General features: G+C 40.1%; 1 protein-coding gene across 1 annotated transcript; it reads right to left on the bottom strand.

The window, feature by feature from the left end:
* Positions 1 to 15,783, bottom strand: LOC121733229 (sodium-dependent serotonin transporter-like). The gene is made up of 11 exons (XM_042123425.1): positions 15,639 to 15,783; positions 15,099 to 15,233; positions 7,175 to 7,388; positions 6,534 to 6,672; positions 5,476 to 5,610; positions 4,858 to 5,036; positions 4,331 to 4,500; positions 3,890 to 4,014; positions 1,421 to 1,605; positions 686 to 869; positions 1 to 164 (listed from the first exon to the last, which is right to left on the bottom strand). Exons 2-11 carry the CDS (start codon positions 15,205 to 15,207, stop codon positions 93 to 95), a joined length of 1,512 nt encoding a protein of 503 aa, XP_041979359.1. The 5' UTR covers positions 15,208 to 15,233; positions 15,639 to 15,783; the 3' UTR covers positions 1 to 92.
* Between the last annotated feature and the right edge of the window lie 1,094 nt (positions 15,784 to 16,877).

Raw genomic sequence — 16,877 nt, 5'->3', positions numbered from 1 at the left:
TAATAATAAATTAAAAAAAAAATCACATTCTGCGGTTGTTAGACGAGCCACTCTACGGTCGGCGGCTTGGCGAACCGCTGTTGTCGTGGCGGTCACAGCGCGCACAGCGCCTGGTCAGTCGGCGGAACTGACGTCACTTCCGGTGTCTTCATGGTGCGCAGGCGCTGCGGGGGGAGCACATTGATAAAAAACATGCTGATATGGATTATTATCATATACTGTGTTAAAGAGCACGCTTTCTCTCTCATATAATACAATAAACAAGAGTGACAACATGATGCTTAACAGCAATGATACTCTATTATTTTTCATATAATATCATTGCTTAACAGCTATAGTAGCAGCTTTCCGCTCTGCCTAATCTAATAAATTTTTTGTAAAAGGTGGCCCCGTGCGAGTTTCTCACGCCGGTTCTTCTCGGCGGGGTAGTTCCCGAATCGGTGGTGGGCCTCATGTAGACACGTTTTAAAAGTGTTAACTTTGTTAACCTATTTAGAAATAAATATTTTCATTTCATTTCAATATGTCAAGATCTTTAAAACTACTTTTGGCGTAGTTATGGAATAGATGGTGGGAAGGGAGATAGGCTACTTTTCGTGGGAAAAGGCACGTTTCCTGCGTATTTTTATTCGCGCTCAGCTATTCAATAAGAATGAACTCAAGTGAGCCTTCTTAGAATACTCACAGTAAGGAAGCTCCCAGGTGTGATGATGAACTTGTAGATGATATACAGGGGTATCATGGAGACGGTGGTGCCGGTGAGCGCCCAGCCCACGGCGATGGACCAGGGCGGGTACTCGTACTCCCCACCCAGCATCTCCGCGTGACCCAGCACAGAGAACACGAACAGCACCAGCAGGAACACGGGACTGGGGGGCATGATGAGTTGTAAAGAAAGTGGTGTGCGATGATGCACAATTCTAAAGGAGTGGTAGCAATATTATGAAGTAGAGATAATGAGAAATTACTTTGTAACATGGTCAGAAAATTGGCGCTATCGAGTGCAATTAGGAGAAAGACGCCGTATTAATAACTAAGGGATTAACTTATGATTATTTCACCAGAGCGCATAGATATGTCGCGGATATGAATAAAACGATATAGCTCTGACGCAGCTACATCTTTTTGTTCATATCCAGAAACAATTACAGTTTCCTGACAGTCTTTACATTGCTGCATTGAAAGAAAGTCAGAAAGATGGCTGATGAATATTCCAACATAACAAAGTAATTGTAAAGCTAGTAAGGGAGAATGAACATAAGGAACGGTCTGAAAATGTAAGAAACTATATTAACTTTGGGATATGTGTGTCATCTTTCTATATCGACATTTTGCTTCGACAAAATTACTTTCTTCACTATCCCTTTTCAAATGTTTTAGAAGATTTCCAGATATGATCTGCGAGTACAACAGGAGTCACCTGATGTAGGACCAGCAGGCGCGCCAGAACCAGCCGGGCTCGTGGCCCAGCATGGTGCGCACGTCGCGGGAGAAGCGCCCTACGCCGTACACCCAGCACACGCCCGCCGCCTCCGCAAACACCACAAACAGGATCGCCAGCCCGGGGCCGTACACGTTGAGCAGGTCCACCAGGTAGACACCGCCCTGGGGGAGGATGATGTTTTTAATAAAAGTAAAGTACTAAAAATCCTTGACAATGTCAAGGAAACTTAAGAAACAGGATTGTCAGATCCAGACCTTACAGGTTGAGAAAATCCACCAGGGAGACACCATCCTGGAGCAACATGGACTTTTTTGTTTAGAGAAGTGTTCTTAATCTTATCTTTAAAGAATTTCTGTCTTGTCACTGATAGGCAGAAATTTTGTTACAAAGAAATTAACATACTATAATTATCTGAATTTTAATATCATTATATTTTGTATTAGTAGTAACTTAAGTCATTATTGTTGTGTATTATAGTAACCCTTTAGTCTAGTTTTGTGATCGCGACTGTTACTTAACAAACGCATCCTTTAAATCTTTCATAGTTTAGCAATTAATGGTAATTTAGGTTTATTTGTAATCATATTTGTAATAATTTTTGTAAAAAACTGTTTTTGCCTTAATAAAAAAAAAATAAAAAAAAAAATAAAAAAAAATAATATGCTAAGTCTTAAAATATTCAGGAAGTTTCTTCAAATAATGATTTTTAAAGGGACCTGCTGACCACTTCGTATTCTTCTACAACCACCGGCTAAAACCACTGACTAAAATGATCCTTAAATTACTAACAAGCTCCTCAATGTGGAATCTTTTTAAACAGATTTGGAGATAAACAGTTTTCCATTGCGCGTTAGTTCACCATAATATTCCACAAGTGACATAGCAAAATTTTGTGATAAATGGGTTTAAGTATAAACCGAGAGAAGGTAAAATAATGGGACTTATGTCATTAAACGACGCTCTTTTCCAACTTCACGCTTCTTCAGTAAAGTAAAAAAATCATAAATAAAGATACAGAAGCGTAAATTATTTTATTAACTTCAGTATGCCCTGAATTGCATTAGCTTCAGTAGATAAGGGCCTGATGATGAGTCATCACTCCAGGACGGAGGGCCACAAGATTAATGTGGTGCTATCTGGTCCTGCATTATGCATGGCCACTCACCGCGATCACTCTCACACTTCACCGAGGGGTAATGAAAGCTTTAGTGTATTGGTAACTAGCTGCTATGTAGGGCACGAAGATGTATGCTTACCCCAAAAACAAAAGCAACGGGTATTTTTCAGTCAGTGACCTTTTAACTAAGCAATTCGTAGAGATGCCTTGACACATTTGCAGAAAACTCTTGAGATTTTGTATTAAAAGTAGTAGGAATTTTCATGCTTGAAACGTAAAAAAATCTAATGGTTTAAGTTATGCTTCGTGGCTAAAATTATGTAAAGAAATAACTCGTATTTTTGCCATTTCATTGTAATCATAGTATTTTATCAGTATTTTTTAGGCTGCTTATTCCTAGCAATGACAAAGTGTTTTATTATGTTGAAAAAATAAATGTGAAAGTTGAAATTAATGATGCAGTACAATCAGGTGCTGATGATAAGACGGAATTGGTAAAATTGCACACTCAGGGTTCCGGCCGAGTGACCAACGACTTTTGTTCACTACTTACGTAGTAAGTATAAATTTTGGCTACTTAGGGTTTTTTTGCTAGCTCACCTTGCTAGTTTTGGAATGGGTAATTAGGGATAGTCGTAAAAGTGTTACTAGATTCCGCCTTCTTCAACAGTTTTCTATGATAAAACTATTAAGTACGGTTGCTGTGAAATAATTAAAGTAGCGAGCAATAGTTTCCAATGTCGTTAAATACATTTTATGTATTTTAAGTGTATAATGAATGGATTTAACAGCCTAAATGGAAAACATATTTTTAGATTCTAATCAACGATTATCATATGTATTTTAAGTGTATTATGAATGGATTTAACAGCCTAAATGGAAAATATATTTTTAGATTCTAATCAACGATTATCCTCATCGTCTATCTCTATCAGACAGGGCAGCGCGCAGATGTAGACAAGCACGAACAGGCTCGCCACAAACTCCGTCATCGTTACTATTTGCAGATCTGCTCATCATCATTACTCACGTAGGTGGTGGTGGGCAGCGCGCAGATGTAGATGAGCAGCAGCAGGCCGGCCACGAACAGCTCGCGGTGGCAGCCCAGCGCGCGCGGGTACTCGTCGCACAGTGCCGTCGTCACCGCCTCCAGACCTGGCCATCATCATAATCACTTACGTAGGTGGTTGTAGGCAGCGCGCATATGTAGATGAGCAGCAGCAGGCCGGCCACGAACAGCTCGCGGTGGCGGCCCAGCGCGCGCGTGTACTCGTCGCACAGCGCTGTCGTCACCGCCTCCAGACCTGGCCATCATCATAATCACTTACGTAGGTGGTGGTAGGCAGCGCGCAGATGTAGATGAGCAGCAGCAGGCCGGCCACGAACAACTCGCGGTGGCGGCCCAGCGCGCGCGGGTACTCGTCGCACAGCGCCGTCGTCACCGCCTCCAGACCTGCTCATCATCATAGTTAGAGTTTCCAATAAGCACCAAGAGGTCTTCACGATAAGGTAAATTGTAGCAGACCAATTAGCCTAAAACCTGAATGCGCTGCGCTATCTCAGTCAGAGCAAGTAACCAAATACAATAATTGAGACACTGGCTTGACCGAACATGCCACCGGGTTTGATCGAAGTCCTTATTTTGGGGCTTCGATTTATATTCCCAAACTGTACTGTTGTCATCAACTCGTCAAAAGATAATAAATTACTTAGGCCTTTTCGGCTCATCGAACCAATCTTTAGTGAGTGACTAAGATGATGCATCTTACCTCCAAAGGTGCTATCCAGTCCCAACGTTATCAGCATGAGGAAGAAGATGATGGCCCAGAAGACTGAGCCGGTCATGGTAGCGATGGCCTCCGGGTACACGATGAACACTAGCCCTGGTCCCTCCAGGCCCACCTCCTCAATGCTCTTGTTTTGGACGTGCGCCATGTAGCTGAAATTAGCTGATGTCAGAACCTGGCCTGGCCATCGGCCTTTCTGATTAATTAGGCCAACAAAAGCATAAAGTTTTTTTGTGGCTAAAATAATAATGGTACTGCAGTTCATTACCATGCTTATCAGTTTGTCAAAGTACTTCAACTAAACGAAAATTTTAACTGGTTAAATGCTTTCTTGTTGTTTATGTTCGTAACTGAATTTGGCAGTAACATTAAACTCCATTAGATCTTGAATCAAGCAACATATCGTATCTTCCAAACCGATATTTGTTGAAGATTTGTTGAGTCGATGACAGTAGTCGAGTTCCTTACTGATACACATAACACGTTGAGGAAATTGAACCAGGTCTTACCCTAGCACGGAAAAGATTACGAAGCCAGCAAGGAAGCTGGTGAGGCAGTTGATGGATGAGGTGAGGAGCGCGTCACGGTAGCAGTTGTTGTTGAACTTGTTGTAGCTGGACAGCGCCAGCAGCGTGCCGAAACCCGGACCCAGGGAGAAGAAGATCTGGGACGCCGCGTCGATCCACACCTGGTGATAAGTCACAGGTGAGCAAAAAAGGTATTTTTGCATACATACTACAGTAATCTAACAGATAAAAAAATCTTTATTTACCGCTTGCGGACTAAATATATAACTTTTTAGTCACATTTGAACCATGTAACCATAACTGTGCCATAACTCCATGAGCCTTGCAGCTGTGTAGATTGCTGCTTGAAACTGCTATTTATTCCTCATTCAAGTAGTCAAGTGGCTCCTTAGCTATCCAGTTGCGTGGTTAACATGCTTCTGAATCTTCAGACTGGCTTCTTACCTCCAAAGGTGCTATCCAGTCCCTTATTACATGCGTGGTTTCTTCGTCCTCTTTATGTGGATGATCTCAGTGGTGGGACGTAAACTATGCGCTAAGCGTAATATATCATCGAATTGATGATGAATCTATCAAGCGGTATATCCTTATTCCACGTACCTTGGAGTTCTGCAGCTTGTGCCACTCTGGCGTGAGGTAGTAGCGGATGCCCTCCGTGGCGCCGGGCAGCGTCACTCCCCGCACCAGCAGGATCAGCAGCACCGCGTACGGCGCCAGCGCGGTCACCCACACCACCTGGGTGATGGTCAGAGTCATGAAAAAGATCGAAAACACAAAGAAAGATCGTGGCCTGACGCGAAGTGAACATTTTATTTATCCCAAAAAAGGAAAAAAAAAATGTCACTAAATAATTTTTTTACTTTTTTTATTTTAAACAATTATTCAAGTAGTGATGACTACTTGGCTAAAGCCTGTGTACATTTTCCGCGTCCAAATGAGTTAAACATACTAACAAAATTACTTGTAGAATCTCGTAGCGCGTAGATGGTGTATATCGTAGCTGCTACGCGCTCGTAGCAGTGCTACATCACTGCTACGAGCGTGTAGCAGCTACGTCAAGTTGCAAGCTCTACGAATTCTACGAAGCTTTTTTGATAATATTAAAATCATTTTACTTTTGATGATTTTGTATTAGATTTTGATGTTCCTATTTTAAATGAGATATCAATAGATTTGTTATACAGCATTACAGCATGACTGGTGAGACACGTTCAATACTTAAGGACAGTACTCGCTACTCGATTCTCATTATAATAATGGAATCAAATGAGGTAATTAATTTTTCCCGAATTTTTCTTTAAATAAATAAATCATGGACAAGTAGGCATACTATGCGGCCGGTGCGGCGGCGTGCGCCATCAAAGAAACACCGCCTTGCTACCTTTCTTGCGCGCGGTGTCCATGCGTTGGGTAAATAATTAATTAACTTTACGCTACAGTTACTCAGTGATCAATCGATATTAATTGTTTATATATTTTTTCGTCTAATATAATAGCCAAATATCACGTCCTCGAGTATTGAGCATGTCTCACCAGTCATGCCGTATGGACGTTTTGCCGACGCTTCTGCTTTCTAGAAACTTAATTATAAAAGCTAAAATAAATTTACTAATTACAAAAGCTAAAATAAATGTAACTCTTTTATTTATATCTCTCACCTTCCCAGCGCTCCTCACTCCCTTCCACAGGCTGAAGTAGACGAGGACGAAGACGCCGAAGACGCACAGCGCCAGCGACGGCTTGATGGGGCCCATGTCGTCCAGGCCGTTAGACCGGTGCTGTTCCAGCACGTTGCGCCTGCGCAGTTTATATTTATGATAAATAGTGTAATTGTTAAATGTTATAACCATTGTGAATTAAAAAAAAATGAATTATTAAATGATAGAGAGTTATGGATTTTTACGGGACAAGATTATTTTTAGTCACAGTAAACTTTTAAGAGTGTATAATAATCCTAATTTCTAAATTTTTCTTTCTTTCTTCTTCTTCTTTCTTTCTTCTAATAATTTTTAAATAAAGTGTAGTTAATGCTAATTTAGGTATATATATAAAAGGGTGTAGCAATAGGGTGTTAATACCTGACATATACAAAAGATTTCATAGAACCAAGGCTAACGTATAGTGTCGTGGCCTCTATGTAGTATCCCCTCGACGTATTCTCGCAGCGTGACGACGTGATCCACCCAGAACTTAACGCCACGAAGGCGACCAGGTAGACCTCGTCTGCTCAAGAGTTGTTTCCGTTGACCCACGCTAGCCAGCTGACCAGACAGTTCCCCGCCCCAGCTGTAACACTCACTCGAAGAACTCCTTCGCGGGCGTGGAGGAGGTGTTGGTGAGGGCGGTGACGGGCGCGCAGGCGGGCGTGTTCCACGCGTTGTCGCAGCTCGTCCACGGCAGCTGCCCGCGGATGGACGCCAGGGAGGCGACGAGGTAGTACACCGCCCAGCCGATGATGGTGTTGTAGTACATGCCCATGTAGATGTCGATCATGCAGATCGCGTATCCTACGCCTGGGGAGGGGAAAGTTAGTTTATGACGTGGAAAACCTTATTGTACATCTCGTTAAAGTATTGACTCTGTGGCGGTACCCACACGGATGTATATATACGACAGCTGATATCAATCACATCGGGGTGAGCATTGCGGGATATGTGTGGAGGCTGCAAAGGAAGATCCTCCGACCGAGCGAGGTGGTATGCTCCGTCAGGCCGAAGCCCACTGACATAATTTCAGACGTTGTGTATTTCTTGCCGTACACAGAAACTTTGATAGCGCGATGCAGGATAGTAAGGCTAATTGTGGGTACCGCCACAAATCATAGGTAAATAGTAGACCATTGTAATTCGATGGGGTCACAAGTTGTTGATACTCGTAACATTGTCTTGACATAATTTCACCAAATAACGCAGGTTTACCATCTGTCTTATGATTCATTGATTGGTACATGAGGCGCTATCTTACATTTTTATAAAAAGCAAAATGGCTGCTTAATCTTATAAAAGAATCGAATGTGCAGCGCGGAAAGAATAGCGCGCTGCTTTTTTTCATACCGTATACAAACGCTCGAAAAATCTTACCCTTTTTATTGCCCAGTTAGATAAAAAGATATAAATTCATTATCTTACAATACAGCTTTCATTGAAAACCAGCTTTCAAATAACCCTTACATGATACAATACAAACAAAGAGGGTTAAGACAGACTAATAAAATCATCCGATTCACAAGACTCGAGCAACAGTTATAAACGAATTAGCGAAGTTGGCGCCATCTGCCGGTAATCAAATATAACGTAATTGGCTGTGAGATTCGCGAGATACGCGAGATTCAAGTATTGATAGCGTAATTACATTTCGAACATAAATCTTGAATATTGATGTTTGTTGATGTAATCTTGTTTAGATGGAGTGACGTCCTCCGTGGTGCAGTGGTTGAGCGTGTTGTCAGCACTCAAGTCGGGGTCACGGGTTCGAATCCCACCGACGAATGAAAAAGTTTTCGATGTTTCTGGGTCATGGATTTATATTAAATATTTTGTATTGTATACTAAAAATCTTAAGTACAATTAGTATTAAATATATTTCCGTCAAGTCTGGTACCCGTAACACAAGTCCTTCAGGTACTTACCACGGGGTCAGACTGACGTGGTGTGACGCGTCCATAGAATCTATGGACGCGTCACATTGCATACACAAAAGTCATAATCAATGATCAATCTAACATAATCCCCGAACGGGATGTATATTCCTCGTATATTGGTGTACCGGACGCGCTGACGAGGCAATAAGGTGCCGATAAGAACTCCCAGGGAAATGACTTTGGTGCGCGCCGCAATAACAGCTGATATGTTTCATTATCGATGGCTGTTTGGTGTTTGCTGAAGATTTGGTATCTTTATAACCTTGACACCGAGACATACACTTTTTATACCCCCTTTAAGCGTTAATTCCCGCAATATTTTTTAGGGTTCCGTACCTATAGGGTTAAAAACGGGACCCTATTACGAAGACTTCTTTGTCTGTCCATCTGTCCGTCTGTATGTCTGCAGGCTGTAACTCAAGAACGGTAATAGCTAGAGAATTTTCACAGACTATGCGGATGCGGATTTTTAGAGGTTCATCACATCCGCGGATGCGGATGCGGATGCAGATGTTTCGGATCCTACATAAATATAGTTTATAAAATGAAAATTTTAATTAATGTGTTACAAAATAATAGTACAAGCTCCCTAGAACAATTTTCAAATTAATATCAAGCAAATTTTTTGTGCGTAGCTACATTTTGAAACGCATTATGAATAGAACAATCCATATTTTAAGACCATCAAATCGAAATATTAAATCACATATTTTATCTTTGTTAGCTACCACTTTCGCAGAGGAAATTGTTGTTCCTTTTATCAAAATGAAACTGCTTACAAAAAATTACCTTGATAGTAATAAAAAAAATTGTTCTAGGGAACCTGTACTATAATAATACTTTTGTATTAAAGAGATAATAATTTGTAAATGAACATTACATTAATTCCCCTGTATTAACCTGTACCACTTTTTTGTTAGTAAGTACACGACTTTATAAATAGGAGCATAAAGCATTAAACTTAAATTATTTAATAGTAATAATGCCGCTTTTTATTAAGTAAGAAGCACAAACAAACACGTAGTGATTAATTTACACAAGACAATAATTAATGCACCACAATAAACGCGTCGAATTCCTGTGACCATTTTTAGGGTTCGGTAATCAACAAGGAACCCTTATATTTTTGGTCTATCTGTCGGTCTGTCTGTTTGTTTCTCCGCAGTTTCGCTCAGAGAATAGCCTACGAAGCCGAAATTCGGCATGAATGCACATACATATAAACGGTGTCGACAAAATGGTATTTAAAACCTTTAAAAAAAATTATGGGACTTCCCTTACACACCAAGCGGGGATAAGTCTTTTTATTTTGCGTCCACTCCACCGTGTGTGGTGTCGTTGGATAGGGTTTTTAAAAATATTACGAGTATTATTATTCGAAGAAATATGCAAAGTTTTAAAGTGGAAGAAATCGTTAGTGTCCAGTGTCTCCCCCTTCTACCAGCTATTAGCTAAACGGTTAAATCTCTATCGGAGATGTCAAGCATTACGGATCTAGGTGTCATCATGGACTCTGCGCTTAGTTTCCGTGATCATATGGAGAATATAATAAACAGGACTTCTAAATTGACAGGATTTGTAACAAGACAAATGAAAATATTTAATGAACCAAGTATATCCATCCTTATATTTAATTATATTATTCGCAGCATTCTGGAATACTGTTCACCGGTATGGAGTCCAACTTATCAGACGCATTGTGATCGCATCGAGCGGATACAGAAACGTTTTGTTTATTTTTTATGTTTCAATAATCCTACGTGCTGAAGGTTTTTTAGTTATGAAGACAGACTAAATCACTTCCAAATATCGACGTTAAAAGCGCGCCACAAAATGCTGGATATGATGTTTCTTTACAAGGTTACACATGGATTGATGCGCCTGATTTGCTGGAATCCTTGTCATTTAGCGTACCCAGAGTGGGTAGTCGTTTCCAACATCGTAAAACTTTTTCTCTATCATCATACAGGACAAATTTAGGACAACATGGCCCTTTGTATTGCATGTGTTCATCATGTAATGCTATCAATATGACCTATGACATATTCTCTGGTTCTCTTGTCTCGTCTAAAAAGACTCTTAAGGAGATCTTCGGCTAGGGTAATTACTGTTTTTTCTTTGTAAGTAACTCTAACTAAATATGTGTTTAAAAATAGTAGTTAGTTGACACAATTTCTAATTGTTATGTGCATGTGGTGTTCACTTCTTAGAGAGATACATTCTCTGGCATTTTTCGTTTTATACTTAATTATTTATGGCTACATGTATTGTGAATTGTATCTTGTTTTGTGAACCTAATAAAAAAAAGGTTGATTCTGAAAAATATGTGGAAAAATTGACGGGAGTAGGAAATATGCTAAATTTAAAAAGAAAATTATCACGGCTAAGAAGACTTTATAAGTTATTGAGAAGTACAACTTTAAATACGATGCTACTAAAAATGTTTTTAAAAGTTACACACATAAAATAATCTAGGTGTCGAGAATATACGAATGAGGAACGTCGATTATAAAATACTCGTTTAAATTACAGAGAAAACGAACAGGAAATGAAGAATTTGCAACTCCCCAAACTTAGAAATTAATTAAGTACGGGATTCTCCTAATTATAAATATCAATTATTATTTTAGAACCAGATTTTAACTGTGACAATAGATTTGAACTGTTGCATACTACATATACAGTATACAGTCGTAAACTACTATAATTTATACAGTATATACCCTGAAAATATAAGGTGTAAAGGTACTCGTAGCACACCCAAAAACATAAAGGTTCTAACCCCAAGAATTTTGATATACAATGTGAAATTTTTTGCAACTTTTCTGGATGTTTTGACCCATTTCGACCACAGTAGAAGGTCAAATAGGTAATTTCTATAGCTTGTATTTGTCACATTTCAAGTTTCTTAAAGTCGAGAACATTGCTGCCTACTGCTGCCTAGCTTTTACTAAGTTTCCAGAAGGTACTATAGAAGTAAGGAGTCCAGTCGCGACTAAGTACCGCCACAAATATTTGTCGAGCGCTCCCGAGTGGTCTTAAGTTAAACGTTCTACAATTTAATAGAAAACTTTAACGAAATTCTTTTTTCAAACAGGAGGACATAATATTTCTGTTACCTTTTTCCTTACCATCGAAAGTAAAAATTTAAAATCCGACATCCAAAGTTATCCGGAGCATTATTAAAAGTCTTTTCGCGCATCCATTTTAATAGGGAGTACAATTAATTAGAGTAATAATAATATTAATCAGCTCTATAGAAATTTAGTAGTTTGTATGTCCAATTCAGATTTTTCAAAAGTGGAATAAGTGCATGAAATAACTGTTTGATGACTCTTTTCAAAATTCCATCCCAAAGGGATCAAAGTAACATACATATTTTATTCCAAGAATACTTTTTACGCGCAAACGTCTGCTGAAAAAAGTAAAATATATGTACGGTCAAATTGACAAACCTCCTCCTTTTTGGTAGTCGGTTAAAAAGCTAGTATAAGATAAGAGGCAGTATGGCGAATAAACACAGTGTTCTCAGCATTACGCGGTCAGGGAGTTTCATACATTTTAATCCTCGTCGAGCGCGGTAAAAGCATTGCCTGTTGTATATTTATAAGCCTAGCCCGTATATAAAGTGGCGGCCATTGATTTACAGAATATATTAGACGTTGAACGCGTAGAAGAAAAGGAACCGTACCGTACCGTAACCGTAATGTCTTTTAAACCGTATTTTACTTTCGATTGCATTTTATCGGGACATTAGATATCCTATACGACCCTTTTCGGGGTCTGGAAGTATGACAGTAGCTTTGTATCACACTAAGCGTGGCGACTTATAAACAGACAAACTTTCGAATTTAGAAGACTTATACAACATGACTGGTGAGACATTTTCAATACTATATTAAGTATATGAAAAAATGTATTAGATATATTAGATGAAAAAAAAAATATCAATTGATTACTGAGTAAATGTAGCCTAAAGTTAAATAATTATTTACCCAACGCATGGAGACCGCGCGCGGGAAGGGTAGCGGCGCGGTGTTTTTTTGATGGCGCACGCCGCCGCGCCGGCCGCATAGTATGCCTACTTGCCTAGCCGCGTAATTCACTCAGGATCCATGATTCATTTATTTAAAGGGAAGTTTGGTAAAAAATTAAGTACCTAATTTTATTACAGAATTATAATGAGAATCGGGTACCGAATACTCTCCTTAAGTATTGCAAATGTCTCACCAGCCATGCAGTATATTATGTATGAATTTATACAATAAGTTGAAATTATTGTCCTGATTTTATTTTTATTTTATTGAGAAAACTTACAGCAAACAACATACAGGTAATTAAACAGTTTTTACATAACATATATATTAACAAAGGGATGTGAATGTGTAAAGGGTAAGTGAATGAGTATGTTAAATGACAATTGGATGCTCAAACTCATCTGGATTCCGGCAACAAGACGTCAACTGTTCATGCTTCCTCCTCACAAAAAACACCGGAGGTGAGCTCCACTTTGGCATTTTCCGTTCACGAAAATACCTTTCCTAAAGATTAGAAACCCCTGGAGATTTTTCTCATGTTCAGAAGTATTTAAATCCAAACAATAAATGCACCTAAGCACCTGAAGTTGACGGACCTACGTCATTTGGTCGGATTATGTCAATTCAATGTTAGCTGCGATTTATGTGACTGCTGTGATGAATCGGCTGGGTTTGACATAAGGCGACAAAATTACATAGGTCCGCCATCTGCCTATGAATCAACTGCTGTACAAGCGTGACCTTGTGTTGTTGTGTGTACCTGTTCAGAGGTTTTAGCGTAAAGAGGTAACGTACTGACATAAATAAAAGGTACTGTGATACTTATTGAGTCCAGGGCATAAAGTTAATACACCTAGCAGAATAGAGAAACAAAGGCCTGAGCAAGAGAGATGTCACTATCAGTAACACTACGTAGTAAAAAGAGACGTGTGATACATGACTTTTTTTTTGACGTCCAGTCAGCACGTGCTGCAAGTGACAATTTAATCTCATAGATTTCATGTTCAATCATGCTTGTGTAAGTGTATACGTATTACGTACACATATTTTTCACACAGATGAAACCAATTTTGGTTTCGTTTGACAGCTCGAGATTGTTGCTCTATTTCGCTAGATATATTAACTTTATGGTCCAGGGAAAGGACAGATGATAGTTTTGGTAACGGTACGGTTGAAGGGTTCCCGCGCAATTAATTCATTTATTATATTTAAGTTTTGCATCTTTCGTCTTAATTTCTCTTTCTTCTTCTGCTTCTTCGCAAATATTCAAAGTTTTTAAGACGGGTGTTTCATGATGTAAGCATTCAATATACCTTCATTCTCTCAATCAATGTATATTGGCTACACATTACGAATCCCAGCGGTTTGGACTTTATTTCTATAGAACTGAGTACAATAAGCGTCCAGGGATTTCTTTGATCGACTGATTCATTGTATTTTACGCTGATTGGCAAGAAACGAGGCAATACTGAAGATTGATACAATATTAAACATTGATTTCGTAGTAAATTATTGCCAAGATTAATGATATTTGTTTTTTGTGAATAAGACGCAACGCGCACGGGAAACAGAAATGACCCCGTTGCTTACTATTTGCATTCCAAAATTGACTTAAATCTTATGCACAATAGTTTATTTAAACTAAATATTGTAGAAGAAGCATATATTATAATCATAGACGGTGATGGTCGTGTCGGTTATCACTTATGCGCATAAACTTGGAACTATATAGCTTGTCCGTAGCTGGCCTCGTGTAACTGCGACCGGGCTGGTAACTTTATTCATCTATATGGGCTTCCTTTGTCTCTTACATTTTGAAGACCCGCGTCGTTGTCAAAATATCTAGGTACTTATTTATGAAGACTTCTTTCTGAAGAACAACCTTCGCTAATTGCTAGTGGTACAAAATATAACATGTTACATGCAATAAGCAGCGTCATTATAGTTTGCAGTACTCTTATATAGTCCCCCCCCCCCTGTAACCACGGAGTCCAGTGGCTTAGAGCGTCGCTCTTGATCGTCGTGGGTTCGATTCCCGCGTTGGAAAAATGTTATTTCCAAGTTTGGTTAGGACAATGCTGGCTGATCACCTGATTGTCTGACAAATAAGATGAACCATGTGTCGGTCTTCTTTTTTTTATGAAATAAGCGGGCAAACGAGCAAACGGGTCACCTGATGGAAAGCAACTTCCGTCGCCCATGGACACTTTTAACATCAGAAGAGCTGCAGGTGCGTTGCCAGCCTTTTAAGAGGGAATAGGGGAGGGTAAGGAAGGGAATAGGGAAGGGAAGGGAATACTGAATAGGGTAGGGGATTGGGCCTCCGGTAAACTCACTCACTCGGCGAAACACAGTGCAAGCGCTGTTTTACGCCGGTTTTCTGTGAGCCCGTGGTATTTCTTTCGTTCAGTCGTGGCGAGAGATAAGGCGCAGGTGTAAAATTAGGTACTCCTGCTTAACTGGCTTGGTTTTAATGAAACCGGCTACCGTCACCGAAACTGGTGTAGTTATTATTATTTATTATATAGCCTCCATATGATACGTACCTTTCAGTGCCGGACAGATCCGCTTCCACAGCGTGAGGCAGCCGCAGCGGTGGTACTGCCCCAGCGCCAGCTCCATGAAGAACAGCGGTAGACCGCCGAACACCAGCATCACGCAGTACGGGATCAGGAACGCCCCTGCATAGAGGAGAATAAGCTGTATTTTGTTTTGCAGAGAGTCCAAGATTGAGAAGCACTAATCGATGAAGCAGCATTTAATTTGTTGCATACTCAGAAATGCCCCTGAACAGAGGGAAATGGATTATTAATTCTCAGGTGGTATAAGGCTAAAGATTTGGCTTTACAGCTTGAACTTGTTCGAAAAGCGGACTCAGGCTTCGAACAGTTTTGCACTGTTAGAATTAGAAAAAAGAAAGCCTCCCACGAAGATCTCCAAAAAAAGGCGGGTACTAAAATGGACTTGGAACAAGTCCATTTTAGTACTTTCTGTTGCTGCAGTAAAGTGATGTCCTCTTGTAAGTGATCGCGGCGACCACATTTACTAAGATAGCGCGAGAGCTGCTGCTGCCACATTAGACTTACCTCCGCCGTTCTGGTAGCAGATGTAGGGGAAGCGCCACACGTTGCCCAGGTCCACGGCGAAGCCCACCACCGCCAGCAGGAACTCCGCCTTCTTCGCCCAGGTCTCGCGCTGCCGCTCCGGCGTCAGAGATACCACCACCGACCGGCTCTTTGGTATCTGGTTAAGAGATGGTTCATCATTGAGGTCTCTATACTAAAGTTTTTTGTAGGTGTGCTGAATGTTTTCCGATAATGTCTGATACTTGATAGAGTCCACGCAATCCTTATATAGGATTTAAAGTATGCAAAGTCCTGTTGCAGAAAAATAGCGATCACCTTAATTCGCACACATTACAGTATTTTTGTGCTTAAATGAAATACACGAAGCCTTGGATGGATTGAGAGATTGTGATTATTGACACTTAGGTATTGAGACCTAAGTGATGGTGCTTTAAAAATACCAGCCACTGCGACTTTCGTTGCCTTGGTACCTAAGCACGAGGATAATACCATTAGTAGAATACTCACGTTGTTGGTCGGCGGCGGCTCCGCCGGGGGCGGCGGCGCGGACTGCGCGGGCGACTCCGGCGGCGGCATCTCGCCCCCTTCCCCGCCCCACTCGCCCTCACCCCCCTCGCCCGTCTCGCCCCCCTCGCCCGGGCGGTCCGGTGCAGGGCGAGAGCCCTAAACAGATAATATTATCGTTAGTAGAACATGGATTAAGAAATTTTTGGTTTCTGATCTTAGATGTGATCGGCGTGACCCACGTGACCATGAGGGTACTTCGCTTATCATCAGAAAATTATAATTAACTCATTTATTTGGTAATTTCACAAAAAGTTATTTTAAACATGAGAGCTGAGTGCCAAGCAATTTGTTCATTTAATTGAAATGTAATTAATAATTATTATGTTACTCATGTTTTTGCTGCATGTTTTATCTAAATAGCTCTATATTGCCCGAAAAATGATGAAATGAAAATCAGAGGTCAGTCGCTGAATAGATGTCCTACAATTTCTTTGATTGAATTTAGAACCCTCATGTTTGCTTGACCAAGCATTATGAAAGAAGCTTTTTTGAAGTTCAACTATTTACTCAGAAACTCTTTAATAGATTATTTTAAAACGGAAGTAAAAAAGATTTAGTTTCTGAGACTCAAGCTTTGATTGTGGCCAAAGAAAGAAAAGATCAGAAATAACTCGGTGAACTGTCACTGATCTTTTCTTTTTTGATGATAATAATATAATAAAATTCTCTAGT

The sequence above is a fragment of the Aricia agestis genome, chromosome 13, assembly GCF_905147365.1.
Source record: "Aricia agestis chromosome 13, ilAriAges1.1, whole genome shotgun sequence".
Lineage (NCBI taxonomy): Eukaryota > Metazoa > Arthropoda > Insecta > Lepidoptera > Lycaenidae > Aricia > Aricia agestis.
The sequence above is the reverse complement of the archived record's forward strand: the minus strand, read 5'-3'. Positions and strand labels throughout refer to the sequence as shown.